The sequence below is a fragment of the Marmota marmota genome, unplaced genomic scaffold (genome assembly GCF_001458135.2).
Source record: "Marmota marmota marmota unplaced genomic scaffold, marMar, whole genome shotgun sequence".
NCBI classification, from domain to species: domain Eukaryota; kingdom Metazoa; phylum Chordata; class Mammalia; order Rodentia; family Sciuridae; genus Marmota; species Marmota marmota.
In genome coordinates this window covers 6,720,199-6,736,747 of record NW_025999945.1, presented here as the reverse complement: position 1 = coordinate 6,736,747, position 16,549 = coordinate 6,720,199, and the positions used below count along the sequence as shown (strand labels likewise).

The following is a 16,549-nucleotide window of genomic DNA, read 5'->3' as shown; positions in this document are numbered from 1 at the left end:
GTATCAAGGAAGAATGATTAGTGATATAGAGTTTGTGTTTGGAATAACAAAATGTTCTGGAATTAGTGGTACTAGCTGAACAACCTTGTGAATACACTATGGTCCATTAAACTTTTTAAAGGGTATATAATTTTAAAGAGTAAATTTATGACATATGTACATATTATCTTAACTTAAAAAAATAATTTAAGAAGATAGCAAAATGAAAGGCATTCAGTATTTAAATAGAAATTTAGAAGTTAGGGAAAGCCTTATGATCTAAAGATGCCATTTTTGTTTCATTCTTTGTAGGATAATGTCTCCTATATAACCAAAGTCCTAGGAGTAAATCAAGCGAGAAAATAAAGGGAAGAAAGAAGATGATATGGGCTCGGGATGCAGCTCAGTTTTAGGGCATTAGCCTAGCATATGTGATGACCTAGCTAGATGCACAGCACCCCAAAAAAAATAAAAAATAAATTTAAAAAAAGATAATGCATTTATCAGGAAAGTTGCCAGAGTAGTGTGACTCATTCTGAAAGAGAGGTAGGTATCTAGCAAAGAATAGATCACAAAAGGTAAAGCTAGAGACTTTCAAAAGAGGGGGAATTACATAGTACCTTTATATTATACTCACATACCATAAATGCTTATTAAAAGTGAAAATGAGGAAATGGAAGGTGGAAAAATAACATCAAAATAACATAAGAAGCCAAGTAGGGATTGAAAAAAGCTAACAGATTTGAAAGTATGAAGGTTATAAGTGACTTGGGAGCAAGCTACAAGAACTTGGAAAAGATGAGCAGTCATATAGTAGTCACAGTGGGCTTATGAAACATTTCTCAGTATTTGGCAGAAACGAAAAATATAAATACAATAAAAATTATAGGCACCCTGGTCCAAGGAACATTTTCAGAATAGCTAAAATCTATCCACAATTGCTAACAATGACAAGGAGCTAAAATAAAGGGGAATCCTAAAATATGGAAATATATTGCATGTGGTGGCACATGCCTACAATCTGAGCAACTTGGGAGGCTAACACAGGCCAGCCTTGGCAACTTAGCATGACTCTCAGCAACTTCAGGAAACCCTGTGTTAAAATAAAAATTGAAAGGAATGGTGATGTAGTTCAGTGGTATAGTGAGTACCCCTAGGTTCAATCCACAGTATTCCCTACCCCCCACCCACCGCGAAAAAGACAATTTTACAGAAATAGGGTATATTTAGGGACAAAGATACAGGAAAGATAAAAACAGACTGTGTGCAGAGACATATTTTCACAGCCATATTTACCACATCAATGGATATCTCATCTAAATAAATAATAATCTGGTTGTACTCCTTCTATTTTGTTGACCAAGTATAAACAGCATGGATTAATGATAAGTGTCTTGAGGCGAGTGAAGCCAATCTACCTTTAAATTTCAGTTCTATCACTCATACAACTAAAAAGTTAAGGAATGAATGATGTAGCAAAGAGGAAATCTGTGTAATTTTAATATCAGAAATGTTTATAAAATTTATAAAATTTTTATTTCAAAACAAAGCAATACAATTGAAGAAAAAAAGTATAATTCAGCAACTATGATTTGAATCTAAAATGGTATCATTTTTAAAAACTCTTTAAAATTATAAATTTTAATTTTAAAGGTTATTTTATCTGATATATATTCTCACAATTTTGTCTATAGACTATTATAATCATTGTAAACTATGTAACTTTAACTGACTTTATTTTTCACAAAACACTAGTCATTACCAAGAAACTAATGTTGCATTGACTGAATATTGCTTATTGTTTTAGTCTTCAATTCTTCTGAGAATAAACTTAATTTTTTTTTTTTTTCTGGCAATCGAAACCAGGGCCTCACATATGCTAAGCCTGGGCTCTACCCATTGAGCTACATCCTCAGTCCACTAAAAGAATAAACTTCAAAGGAAAATCTTAGTCATTGCTATTGTAACTATCTATTTTGCAGTTATTTTAGTATTGGAAATAGAAATTTATTCCTGACCTTTGCACATTCTCTCATATTGTTGTAGAGCTTCTTCCACCTTTTGATTATTTAACTGCTCCTACAAAATGAAAGAATATAAAATAAACATAACTTCAATCCTTAACAATATTTAATAGTGGATCTTAAAAACAGGGATCAAAATTAAGTCTAAAATCAGTCTCCTGTACAGTTGAATGCCAATCTCAAAAAAAAAAAAAAAAAAGTAGAGTGAAAAGGATAATTGGAAAACACACAAAAACACTATATACTTTTAATTTATGACCCAGTCAACTTGTTCAATATTCTAGGTAAATGTTTTCTCACATATTACAAAATGCAGAAATGAACAAATAGAAAGCCACTATGTACTTAATAAAAGAAGCAAGAAAACCATTATAAATAAAGTTCACCAGCAGTAAACTCAAAATGAAGGAAAGAGCCTAGGTGCAATATCTAGGTGCAAGATTTGGAAAAAGTAATAGGAGTCTTAGGAAGCAAGATTAAATTATAAAAACTGGAATCCTATAATTCTAATCTGTCAGGTAATCCAAACTTCATTCCAATCTCATCTAATTTTATCACTATCTCCTAACTTTATAAAGTCTTGGGCAGAATCATAAAATCTGCACATCTTAGCCCTATTATAAAAGAATAAACAGCTATATTAAGATTATACTAAGAATTAAAAACATGTTTATACCTGACTATTCATTAGCATGCTTCATTTAAAAGCAAAAATGAAAGGAATCAGCAAATCTTTGTTTTTTTAATTATTGCCTATCGTAATTGATACCAAGCAAAATAGAACCATTTACAATAAAGGAATTTTGCTTTTCAAGTGTCTTTTTGAAAAAATTTGTTATAATACTTCTGTTTTATTTTTAATTATTTTTAGATTTACAAAAAATTTTCAGGTAGCAGGGAAATGTGTTGTATGACCTTAACTCAGCTTCTCCCAATGTTACAACACCTGATATATTTATCAAAAATCAAGAAATTAACATTGGTATAATATTATTAATTATACTACAACCTTCACCACAATTCACCAATTTTTCACTGGTATCTTTTTTCTATTCTAGGATCCCCTCAAGATATAATACTGCATTCAGTCATCATATCTCCTTGATCTCCTTCAATCTATGATAGTTCCTCAGTCTTTCCTTTTTTTTTAATGACCTTGATACTTTATAATACGTAAGTATTATGTACGACATCCTTGACTTGGGTATATAAGATGTTTTCTCTTGAATAAATAGACAGAGGTTATCATTTTGGGGGAAGATTGCCACGGAAGGGATGTGCACTCTCATCACAGCGATATCAGGAAGTACATGCATCAATATGACTTAATACTAATGGTTGTTACACTTGAACACTTGGTTTAAGGTGGTATCTTGCTAGGTTTCTCCACTATAAAGTTGCTACTTTTTCTTTTCCATATCATATTTGTAAGAAGCAAGTCACTATTGACTTATTTAAGTAAAACAAAAAATTATTTTTTAATTTTAGAAAAGAACACTTGCCTAGCATGTGCAAAGAACTGAGTCTAATCATCAGAATAAAAAAAAAAACTCAAGACAGAATTTATTATTAAAAATGAACTTACATAGTTAATTAGACAATAAAATATACCAACAGAAAGTATTTAATTCATCATTAAAAATAAAAATGTTACCTGAAGTTGCTGAATGGTTCGCTGTTTCAGATCTATTTGCTGAGAACACTGGTTTTTCTTTTTCTCCAGTTCATTAATTTTACTCCTCAGTAATTTTTCCTCATCACGCATTATAGACACCTACAAAGTAATGTTTATAAAACATACTTAATACTTTTTCAACTGTTGCTTTTTGTTAAATTCACAGCCACTGGTTCAAAATTCATGTCCTCTAAAAATGCATTAGAAAAGTATATAGATAATAATAAAATAATGTATACTATTATTTTTTTTTAAGGTACCAAGGATTGAACTCATGGGCACTTAACCACCAAGTCACATCCTCAGCCCTTTTTGTATTTTTTTTAAAGGCAGGGTCTCACTGAGTAAGGGCCTCACCAAGTTGTTGAAGCTGGCTTAGAAATCATGATCCTCCTGCCTCAGCCTCTTGAGCCACTGGGATTACTGGCGTGTACCACCACACCCAGCAAAATAATGTATACTATTATACATAGTATAATAGGTGGAAAAAGCATCAGTATGTTTCCATTTTTTAAGGAGAAGGTAAAAATGACAGAGGGAGGAAGGGAGAAGCATAGATAAAGAGGTAATTAGCAACACTTGCAGGGAAACAAGTGCTGGGAGAAGTGGGAAAGATTTTCTTCTCACTAAATATATTTTTGTACATTTTTAATTTAGAATAATAAAATTTTAATAAAAAACTTGTTATTATAAAAGCTGCACTACATACTTTGCTAAATAATATCATCTGCAAAGAAAAGCTACTTCTTAATTTTTGGAGGAATTCAATTTTAACAGTCCTTAAAAGGAAAAAAATACTCTAATCCTACATAAGGCACATAGTTTTCTTAATTTTGGCCTTTTCTAGTTTGTTTAAATTGGTTAAATTTTCTTTTGTGAAATAACTGTTATCATTTAAAGAAAAATTAAAGTTAAAAAGTGTTCTGTTAAATCCTAAAATTAGTGTCTACACTTTCTAGGTAAGGGAAATGATCTTTATCATTAGCCACACAACTTTTCAAATAACCTACCTCTTTCTGTACTTGCTCAATCTGCTTTTTGGCATCAGTAAGTTTCTCTTTCAGCTCAGCATGATCTTCTTCCTTCCTCTGAAGATCTGCTTTGAGATTCTGGGTAAGAGCAGAGCTTGCACAGAGCTCCTCTTTCAATCTAAAAAACACAATCACTTTTCTATAGTTACACACCATTAACCACCTAGGATCATCATGTGAACTGGTAATAATATTTACAAAATTACTTATCTTCACAAATTTGGAATATACAAATTATGAATCAGAGGATTTCATTAGTATTTTTTTAAGTAGGCCAATGTTTACAGATAACTTTTGCTTCTAAAGGTTTATAGGAACAGAGTTTGAGTCCTTCATTCATCATACACACCATATTTGACTAGATGAAATTATGCCCGTTTAATAGAAAAATAAATGCTTTGCAAATTTTTCAACAGTTTAAATAAGATTTACTTACTTTTCTGCTTCTTGACTGATGGTTTCTTTTTCTTCTTCCTTTAATTGAAGTGAATGCTTCATATCTTGCAAATTACTTGTTAATTGGGTAATTTCTTCTTTCAACTTGACTTCCTTTGCACTTAAATCTTGGGTGTTTTTCATAGAATCTTGAAGATTTGCTTGAAATTCCTTTAGATTTCTTTCTAGCTTTGAGATGATAGATTCTTTTTCTAAAATGTCTTGCTGTAACTTGGCTGAATGCCTACAATCATCTTTCTGAGTCTCTACAATTGTTTCAAGTTCTTTTATTTTGGCTTCATAACAAGCAACATCTTGTGTAAGTTCTGAAAGTGCTCTCTTTCCTTCAACTACAAGCTGTACCTGAACATCAAGACTAACACTTTTTTCTTGCAGTTCTTCTTCCAGCTGCTTTATAAGATTTTCTCTTTCTTTTAGTAGATCACCTTGATTCTTCTCCTTCCTCTCTTTCATTTTCAGTTCATTGTTTTCATCCTTATAGCCTTTTATTTCTGCCTGTAATTCTTTAATTTGTTGTTCCAATTCCTGAATCTGATGGCTTTTTTTGGATGAAGCCTTCACTATCTCCTTACATTCTTCCCAAATAGCTTCAATACTGGAATGGAATGAGCTTTCCCTATTGAGTTCCTGAATAGGACATTCTTTAACCTGTTTATCTACACAAAACTCATTATCTAAAAGGTGTAACTCTGTGTTTGGTAAATTATGTTCCTGAGAACCATTTGAAAGATCCCTGAGATTGAGTAAATCTATGTTTGAGATCTGGGAAATGGAATCAAGCGAACGTAGTTTATCTATTTTTGTTTGCATTAATTTTATTTGTGAAACATTGTTTGTGATGTTCCTCGTTGCAGTTTCTATCTCCTTTGATAATTTCATGATCTTTTCCTCCAATTCTTGATTTATATCTTTCTGCATTTGTAATTCAGCAATTGCTTTTTCATAATTTGACTGAATTTGTTGAACTTCTACACTTAAACTCTTTTTTTCAGAAAAAGAAAGTTCTTGCTGCAAACTAACAATCTTTTTATTTAATTCTGCTTTTTCCTCCTTTTCATTTTTAAGTTCATTCTGAATAGTAAATAAAAGCGTTTTCAGCTCTTCATTATTTTCTTGTAACACTCTAATACCTTTTCCATCTTCTGAAATGGTCTGTTGCATTTCTTCACTTTTCTTTTGGTCTTCAGTGATAATTGAAGCAATAAGCATAGGTCCTTTAAAAATAAGAATATTATTATTAATCTTGAAAACTTTAATAAAACTAAAATATTACTATATAAGCCAATATTCGAATATGAAAGTTAACTTTTAATGAAAAACCAAAATAAGCTATTTAAAAAAAAGAAAAAAATTATTTACTACAAACCCATTTATATAAAAATTATACAAGTTAATGCAGAGTTAGCAAAAGAGGGATAGCAAACTGATGATAGCTACTTGAGTAGTATTATTAGTTTTTCAACTTACCTTGTATAAATTTCATTATTATTTAAAGTTCATACCACAAACTACGTTATCAGAGAAGAGGGGATCATAATGAGACACCCTAGGCAGACATCTTCATCCAAGAACTTTAAAGTTATAAAGTACAATCATATCATGGAATTTATAATATTAGTGATTTACAAATTAAGTACCTTTAATTTTCATAACTAAATCAATGGAGAAACAGCTGAAATTCTCAGAAGTCATTTAACATAGGCTTATCGTTCACTAGCTCATCCATAAAACGCTTAATCCTATTTCCATTTCCTCAAATATAAAATGAAAATATTATCTACCTATCCACCTATCCCAGAGTTACTATGGAGAACAAGAAAACAAATGAGATTATAACACTGTGCTTTGGATATAGTTAGCTATTAACAGAACCTGAATATCTGTACAAAAGGATTTGGCTAATTAAAAATGAGAAGTTTTTCAGGCTCATGATCCACATTTCCAGAATAAGGATATCTCTGTTTGCTCTACTTACTCTAAAAATAGTGCTAAGAGTTTTAAATGAATTAATATACAATGTATGTTAAACCTTTTTGTAAATGTTATATAAATACAACAAGTTCAAAATTTATAGTTGGCATAGTTAAACTTTTCCCATAGTAAATGAGCTACTAGCTGAAGTTTACTTCATTATACTCATTTTGACAAATAAACCTACCTCACAAAACTGCCTGATTATATTTTTTTTAATTTTTCTCATAGATTCTATGATTAAATTTTGAAAGATAATACTCAATTCTATTATATAAATTTTAGACATAAAAGTTTATATCTGTATATTTTAATGCTTCCATACTATTTCTGTTGTAATAATAAGGGTCAGATGGATGAGTGTTTCACATCCAAGGAATTTTATTTCAAAACAGACAAGAATTTAACTCTTCCTTTTTATTTTTTTTCATGCTTTCTTCCTTTTTATTTTTTTTCACTTCATGGTTTGATGTTTACATGTAAACTTTCTTTACAACATTGCTGTGTCATTCAACTTTGTATTGTACTTTTGATCTTCATTCACACCTCACTAACCATTTACCTGTGGAATTCACCTATATTTTTATATGATATCCTCACTAAGTAACTAGGAGTCAAATTCCTCATGCATAAAGTTCCCAAATATAACAGTAAGCACACGAGGTGCTTATCCATAAGGGCAAAGGCAGTTTATAAAGGAGACAGGGCTTGAAATTCTCCTTGTTAACAAACTTTTTACTTTCACTTGGTAGCTGCCCACTGAATTGAAAGAGGGTATTTTCATTATACTGAAAATATACCCATTATTCGACGCATCTCAGCTCCTTAGACTTTATTGAAACATGTTTGTCTCTCTTAGCTACTAGACTCCAAAATTCCCTGATGGCACACGATCTGTGTCTGATTTATCCTAAATAATAAATCTAAATATTTTTGAACTTTAACTACAATATGTATATTCTTTTCTATCTCTAAGACACATCACTCTGCCAAAATAATCTTTATAAATGTTTGGGTATATCCTTATAAATATGTACATATCTTTACAAACATGTTTATAAATATGTTTACAAATATATATCTTTATAATACATGTTCACAACAAGTAACCTATTCTGGTTCTAGATATACACAAAAATTCATAAATCTGACATACCCCCAGTTATATTAATTTACATTCTTGTTTTCAAATTTAGGGTCCTCAAATGCTAAATGTTTTTTCTGATATAAGGAGGCTGATTCATTGTGGGGTAGGGATGAGGAGCATAGGAGAAATAGATGAACTCTAGACAGGGCAGAGGGGTGGGAGCGGAAGTGAGAGGGCATGGGGTTAGAAATGATGGTGGAATGTGATGGGCATCATTATTTAAAGTACATGTAAGAAGACATGAATTGGTGAAAATATACTTTGTAAACAACCAGAGATAAGAAAATTGTGCTCTACATGTGTAATATGAATTGTAATGCACTCCACTGTCATATACAAATTTTAAAAATTAATAAAAAAATTAGGGTCCTCTCTTTAAACATTTATATATAATAGTGATTTTTAGTTTGAGAAGAATTACACAGGGTGCTTATTAAATGCAGATTCCTGGGACCACATCCCAAAGATAATAATTTGATAAGTCTGGGGTATCTTTTATATGCAATACTATGAGAATCAATACTCTAGGCATTATTTCTGGAAATTTCTTGAAGCTGATAATCACCAATACATCTGAGATCTAAACATCAGTTGCTTCATTACAAAGCACCTATCTGGCAGCCCTACTACATGTCATTGTCCCTTAAGAGTCAAATACAAAATGTCAGGTAGTTATGTCTTGTGCACCCTATTTGATAGATGACATCATCCCATGGATGTAAAATCTGTTCAATAGAGGCAGCAGCACTTTTGAGATCATAAAATGCTTTGTAAATTGAAATCTGCCATCCTACCTGCAAATAAGGTTCTATATTCCTATTCACTAACCACAGTTGAAGCTGTTAGCAAAATAAAGAAAACATATAACCATTTCTGAGGACTTTCAAATAATATATATAAAGTGGAAGAAAGCATCTTATGTAATTATTCTTAAGATTTTTTAATCCTATAACTCTTTTTGATAAATTAAAATTCCCTAACCCTCTAAATATACTGATTTGTAACTGGGCCCAGTGGCACACACTTGCAATCCCAGCAACATGGGAGGCTGAGGAAAGAGGGTGGAAAGTTGAAAGCCAGCTTCAGCAACTTAGCGTGACCCTAAGCAACTTAGCAAGACCCAGTCTCAAAAAATAAAAAGGGCTGATGATGTGACTCACTGGTTAAGCACCTCTGGGTTCAATTCCCAGTACCAAAAAGAAAAGGATACTATTTTGGCCCCAGTGAGAATATGCCCTCAGCTAAGAATCACTGCATAATGTAGAAATTTCACCTCCCTGTCACACCCAAGAATTTACCCAGTTTCACTTTCAGCAATGTATCCACCAAAAATAACTTTAATTTTTCATTTTTCAAATATAATTCATGTTTTTTTGTTCACCCAATTGTCTAAATGTTCTTTGGCAGCTATAATCATATAATTCCATTATGGGATTCCAAAATTCCTTTTCTTTAATATAGACTAATTTTAAAAGTTCATTGGACAAAGTTTTATTATAATTTACATTGCCTCTATAGCCTCAAAGAGGAAGGGGAAAAATATTTGCATTAGCCTCAGCTGAGATAACACAGGATAATAGAAGGGGGCTCATTACAAAGAAAACAAATGAGGGGCTAGGGCTGTAGTTCCGTGGCAGAGAGGGACTGGGTTTGATCCTCAGCACCACATATAAATAAGTAAAAAAATAAAGGTCCATTGACAACTAAAAAAAAAAGAAAGAAAAGAAATGAAAAATACACTATTTAGTTTTAACTACCAACTGCAAATCAAAGCTTTCTTAAAGAGGATGATTTCAAGTCAAACCTCCCTTATACTGTCTTTTGTCCTTATGAATAAGCACTTCATACTTACCCATAAAACAACTGAGAATTATCTTCCAAAATTCAATAACAATTATGCAGTATAGCCTCACTTTGTTAAAAACAACTGTTCACTATTTTTCATCAAACTGTCTCCTAGCACATTAGTAAAGTACATTTGTTTGGCAATGTTTAGCTCAAAGTTTTACTGTCAAGTATCATTTTCTCCAAATGAATAAAGAATGCAAAGGAAAAAAAAACAACATGAAGAGATTTGTGGAGAAATAGGTACTATCCTTATGAAAGTAATTTTTAATATTATAAAAAGAGTAGAAAAAGTAATTACAGGTATGCAAAACACAGTGATAAAAGCACAGTATCAAAAAACATTTACTTAGCTTTACATATACACCTATCCTCCAGACAGTTTAGAACATGTTAATGTAAGAATTCACAATATTTAGATTTTCTTGAAGTTTTTCTTTAGACAAGTAAATTTCCTATTTGTACCTTTTGTATTTACTGATTTACGAATTAGCTTTCATAAAAGCCTCTTGCTGACATTTAAAGTAGCAATACCTTTCTTTGCTGGTGGTTCATCTTGTTGAAGCTGATTTTCATTTAATCTTTTTCTTTGTACATAGGTTTTATCCATGCTGTCCTTAGGCATTTCAACTGCTTCATTACAAGTCGATTTACTGTTTACTAAAAAAGATGTACCAGCCTCATCCTAAAGCAAAATTAATTAAAATTATTTCACACATAGAAAGCTATAATATTAAAACTACATAATTTACCTGTCAAGAGTGTACCATAAAAATTTTATTTTCAATTTTATTGAAACACTTTTTAAATTATTTCTTGTTTCATCCTAAAATAACTAATGGCTCTGGCAATTGAGTAACATTTGGGGAAAACTGGAGAACGCTAAGAACACTCATCCCTAAAGTCACATTCAAAATGTACTGTAAAAAGAAAAATATGAAAGCACCGAAAAAGTTTGTTTCTTGTACTTTCACTCTAGAAACTCAACAATTATTTTATTTTATAACCAAAGCCTCTTAAGTATTATTATCCTAACTTGAAGAACTCACAGAAAAAATAATTTTAACTTAAGCTTTTAGCCCGTATATACTGATAAGATACAGTCTACACAGTTTTAAAACTGCACTTCTAGATCACTTATGTTTTTATGTATTTTATGCAATTTTAGGGAATATACTTCCCTAAAACGGCTGACAGAAAAAGGGTACAATATCAACTCATCCAGAAAAAGGAAGAGTATCTATAAAAGTCAAATCCACCCTAAACCACCTAGGGTGAATATGTGATCTGTAATCACTAAGGTGCAGAGGACCCTCTAGGAGTAACCCTCATTCATATTCTGTATACTGGTCAGGCTTTATCCTATATTTTGTTTAGTAATTTTACAGAAAATAAACACAATTTAAATATATCTAATCAATACCATATGCATAATGAAAGAATGATATCTGTGCAATATAGAATTATTTGAAGATTATCTTTTAAGGGAAGAAATAAAGACACAGAACTATAATCCTATTTGTGTAAATTTTTTAAAAGGGACAAATTTGTGTGAATTCTACATGTGTATAAATCTTCTAGAACATTTGAAATAACTTTGTACTGACCAACACTAAAGAGAAGCAGAAAGGTGAAGGCACCTACTTTTCATTTTTTTGTCACCTACATATACTAGTTTTTAAAAATTATTTTTAAAATAATCATACGGTGTTCTAATTCATGGTCTTTAATTTACTTTATTAACTTCTTATCAGGACAAAGATTAAAATATTACCTTATTAGACGTCTCAAGTTCTTGAACCAATTCTGAAAAAGATAAAGAATATTGAAACATCTAAGCATTAAAAAAATCTAGATTAATAAAAACAACTGTGAAACATGAGCTGTTGGTAGTGTACTATATTCAGGAAAAGATTTTTGAGAGCATTAAAAGGGAACAATATTCAACTACTAATTCAACCACAAGGGGATAATATAACAAAAAAGCAACTTTCAAAACTTTGTGTAGCCAGGTGCAGTGGTGCACACCAGTAATCCCAGCAACTTGGGACACTGAGACAAGAGGACTGAAAATTCAAGGCTAGCCTCTGCAACTTAGCAAGAACTGTGTCAAAATAAAAAAAGAACTGAGGATGTAGCTCAGTGGTAGAAAACCCCTGAGTTCAATTTCCAGTAAAACAAAAAGAAAAAAGAAAAAACCTGGGACTGTAGCTCAGCAGCAAAGCACCTGACTAGCATTTGTGAGGCACTGGGTTCCATCCTCAGCACCACATAAAAATAAATAAAGGCATTCTGTCCATCTACAACTCCAAAAAAAAAAACCACACACACAAACCTGAGTGCAAAATTGAGTAACATATGCTAAAGAGTAAAGAAATAGCAAAACATAAGAGAAAAGGAGCAAGTTTCTTTCTGGTCCATGTCAAAATGCAGATGTACCACTGATCTGCAATCTCCTATCCATCTTGTTTCACACAGAAAAAGGTGGAGTATTTGATCTCCAGTAAAATTCAGACGGCAGCATCATACATATATAGTAAATACATATAATCCTTCAAAGATGAAATAAAGCATCAATCTAACAGACTATTTTTAAACTTCTCCACAGCAGTTACTCTTTCCAAAGTGGCAAGCCCATACTAGAATCTTCTACACTACACATTTACAATTTCCTAAGGGATTTCTTAATGCATTTATAAGCTAGTACTTGGTTTTGTTTGGCAGGATTTTTGTTTGTTTTAGGCTGTTATTTTTTTTATTTATTTCGAGAAGTCTTTTCTAATAATATCAGTCTAAAAATAAATGAAGGCAAAACACATTTTAGAACAATGGCAATACAAATGATAAAAATATTAAAATATGCTACCTTCATCAAATAATTTTTTTGGTTATTATGGTAAATAAGCTGCAGAAATAGCATATTAACTAACTTACTTATTTATAATGTCTAAATAGGGGTAAAATACATCCACTTACCATTTTCTCTTTTTATTAGCTCTTCTTTGGTTTTGATTAATTCTTCCTTGGTTTCAGCTAATTCAGCGTTAACTTGATTAAACTTTAGCTGCAAACAAGCAATAGCTTCCTGGGGATCAGCAAGAGATGCAATGTATAAGTGAGCGATTTCAGCCTGTTTCTTAATATCAGAGACATCATCTCGAAGAGAATCAATAATATCTTCAAGTCCTACATAATTATGTGCTTCCTAAAAACAGCAAAAACCACATGTCTAACATTAACACTGGATTTCACCTTTACATGTGGCACTATTTGACTTAGTCTTTTTTTCTTAATTATTTTTTTATTTATATGACAGCAGAAAGCATTACAATTCTGTTTACACATATAGCGTACAATTTTTCATATCTCTGGTTGTTGACTTAGTTTTAAAAACAGCAACCAATTATGAAAACTTTGAGTTCCATAATTCATTTTTATGACACATATTTCCTCATAAAAATGTCATTAACTGCATTAACACATAAAACAATTATGATTACCTAACTCAGGTAATTTCAATTACAAAATCAGTCTTTTTCAAAATGTTGTTTTAGAATAACCCAGGAAACAAATCCTCATTTTTCACAACTCACAACCCACCCCCATTCCACCATGTCTAACATAGTGGTTTGATAATATAGTGGTTTGAAAATAAGAGTCTATAGACATCATTGTTCCAGGCCCTTGAATTAAGTGGAGGTTAGTAGGGAAATGTTTGATCAATTTCAGCTTCAGAGGAAGCAGAAGAAAAGGATAAATTTTCCTTAAAAGTAGAGAATGGTGGTTACCTAAGAAAGTCAACCTTTTTACATATATATATATATTTTTTTTTTTTTACATATATATTTTTTAATCAGAGCAATGATCCCTAGTTGCTTCTCTTACACCTTCCTGAGGAGTATTCCAAAATCAAACAAAAAACATTCTTATCTGCTGATAATCAATACAATGACTCAAGTAATAAAATGGAACATAGATTCTTCCTAGTCCAAAACCTAATATAAAGTACTGTACTTACATTCCTAATAAAACATGCCTAACTATAATAAAGCTATATTACAGCAAATACTGTTTTAATTCTAAACTATATTAACAGTTCTCATCACTGATGTGGTTTGCTAAATCTTGGCACTAAAACCTCAATAGATTTTTAAAAAACTTCAAGTAACATACTTTAGTTTCAACTTCCATAATACAAACTCCATTCGTTGGTTCATCCTGGGTATCACATTTACCAATCAAATCCTTGAAGATAGCCAAACGACATTCAGCATTTTCTTCTAATAGCTCTCTTTCTTGAAGGAGTGTTTCCCTTCATAACACAAATTAATCCCATTAAAAAACAAAAAGGCAATACTTTGTATGCTTTAAATTTCTAAGGTCAAGTATATTACACATTAAAAGCAAATTTATTTATTTTTTTTTAAGAGAGAAAGAAAGAGAGAGAGAGAGAGAGAGAGAGAGAGAGAATTTTAATATTTATTTTTAGTTTTTCGGCGGACACAACATCTTTGTATGTGGTGCCAAGGATTCGAACCCGGGCCGCACGCATGCCGGACGAGCGCATCCCCAGCCGCTAAAAAGCAAATTTAAATAATCATGTGGGAATTAGTAACACCAGTTTTGAAACTTGTGTAAAGAAAACTAAGGTATTTTTACATCTATTCCTATGAGAAAAACTGGCCTATGACTTTATGCTTTCCCATTTTTAAAAAGCAAGATTTTGTGGCTGGCCACGGTGGCACAATCCTATAATACCAGTGACTCGGGAGGCTGATGTAGGAGGATCAAAAGTTCTAGTCCAGCCTCAGCAATTTAGCAAGACCCTCAGGAACTTAGTAAGACCCTATATCTCAAAATTTAAAAAAAAAAAAAAAAGTAAAGAAAAATAGGGCTGGGGATGTAGCTTAGTGGTAACACCCCACACACACATCCTTCACCTCCTTTGGTTCAATCTCATGTACAAAAATAAAATAAAATCAATATTCTATGTTTATACAATGAATACATCTTCTATATACTGGAAAAGTTTCCATAAAAATCAGTATTCATTCTTCCTGGAACAATTAGTATATTCACTAGCAAAGCCATCTGGGTTAATAATTTCTCTGTGAGAAGGTTTGAATTTATAGGTTTATATTCTTTATAGGTCTAGAACTGTTCAGATGCTCTATTATCTTTCAATGGGTTATATTTTCTGAGGAATTTATACAGTTTGTCTAAATTTTCAAACTGACAAAGTTGTACTTATTCTCTTAATATCTATAACATCTCTAAGGATGCTTATTTTAAATTCCTCACATTGATCATTTTTACACCTTTTTTATCTCTTGATCAATCTTGCCAAGAATTACCAATTTAATTAGCCTTTTAAAATACCAACTTTTAACTTTGTAACAGAGTCTTCCTCACATTCTGGGCTTCACATGATCTTTTAATCTAACTTCCATGAGATTTATTAGTTCCTTGATTTAAGGCCTTTTCATTGTTTAATACATATGTTTAAGTTTCACAGCATAGCTAGATGAGTTTAAATATCCACTGAAAGTTCCTGTTTGCTGCTAATCTAAATCTAATCTAGTTATCTTTTCATCATGAAATCCTATCTTTAAACATTAAAAGCAAAACAAATTTCTTCATTATCTCTGTACTTTGAAGTTCACTGATACTTAGATACTTACTTAGGTGCAGATAAGAGTGTGTATTCTGCAGTGATTTGTCCTATGTTATGTATAAGTCAAATAAAGTTTACTAGCCAGGTGCAATGGCACATGCCTGTAATCCCAGCAGCAAAGCAAGCCTTAGCAACTTAGTGAGGCCCTAAGCAACTTAGTGAGAACCTACCTGTCTCAAAATAAAAAATAAAAATGGCTAGGAAATCTGGCTCAGTGGCATTGGGTTCAATCCCCAATAATAAATAAATAAATAAATAAATAAATAAATTTAAAAAATAAATAAAGTTTACTAATCATGGTGTTCAGGGGAAATAAAAAACTCAGAAAACACCCATTATAAAACAAGAAAATACATTTAAAAAAACTAAACAAGTAAATAAAATTTTCACTTTTATGCTAAGTCATAAAAAAAATAACTTACTTAAAGTCAGCTTCCCGTTGAGCCCAATATTGAGTAAACTCCTGAGTAACTTCTTCTCGAATTTTAAATTCCATTGTTAGCTTTTCTTTTTTTTCACTTATTAGTCTTTTTTTCAAGTCTTCTATTAAATCCAAAAGTTTCTAAAACATTTAAATATTAAAATTCTTAGAAAAGAATAAGCATATCAAGAGAAAAACTTTCAAAATGTTCAAAGATAAAACTATTTTTATTTAGTCAATTATAAATATACATCCTTCTAATAGTGCTAATATTCTCACTGAAAACTGTACACTTGCAGGAATTCGTTAGTCTGAAAAATCAAGTG

General features: G+C 31.2%; 1 protein-coding gene across 3 annotated transcripts in view; it reads right to left on the bottom strand.

Annotated features, from left to right (window-relative positions):
• Kif20b (kinesin family member 20B) overlaps positions 1-16,549 on the bottom strand; it is a 62,041-nt gene that overhangs the window by 26,822 nt on the left and 18,670 nt on the right. For 2 of the 3 annotated variants that reach the window (XM_015500110.2, XM_048801727.1), the window contains exons 14-22: positions 16,225-16,364; positions 14,302-14,440; positions 13,105-13,333; positions 11,903-11,934; positions 10,663-10,813; positions 5,146-6,379; positions 4,689-4,827; positions 3,658-3,777; positions 1,998-2,058 (exon numbers count right to left, since the gene is read on the bottom strand). In XM_015500110.2, coding sequence (XP_015355596.1) covers positions 1,998-2,058; positions 3,658-3,777; positions 4,689-4,827; positions 5,146-6,379; positions 10,663-10,813; positions 11,903-11,934; positions 13,105-13,333; positions 14,302-14,440; positions 16,225-16,364 — 2,245 coding nt within the window. The remainder of the gene's footprint in view (positions 1-1,997; positions 2,059-3,657; positions 3,778-4,688; positions 4,828-5,145; positions 6,380-10,662; positions 10,814-11,902; positions 11,935-13,104; positions 13,334-14,301; positions 14,441-16,224; positions 16,365-16,549) is intronic. The other variant, XM_048801728.1, reaches the window with a different exon arrangement.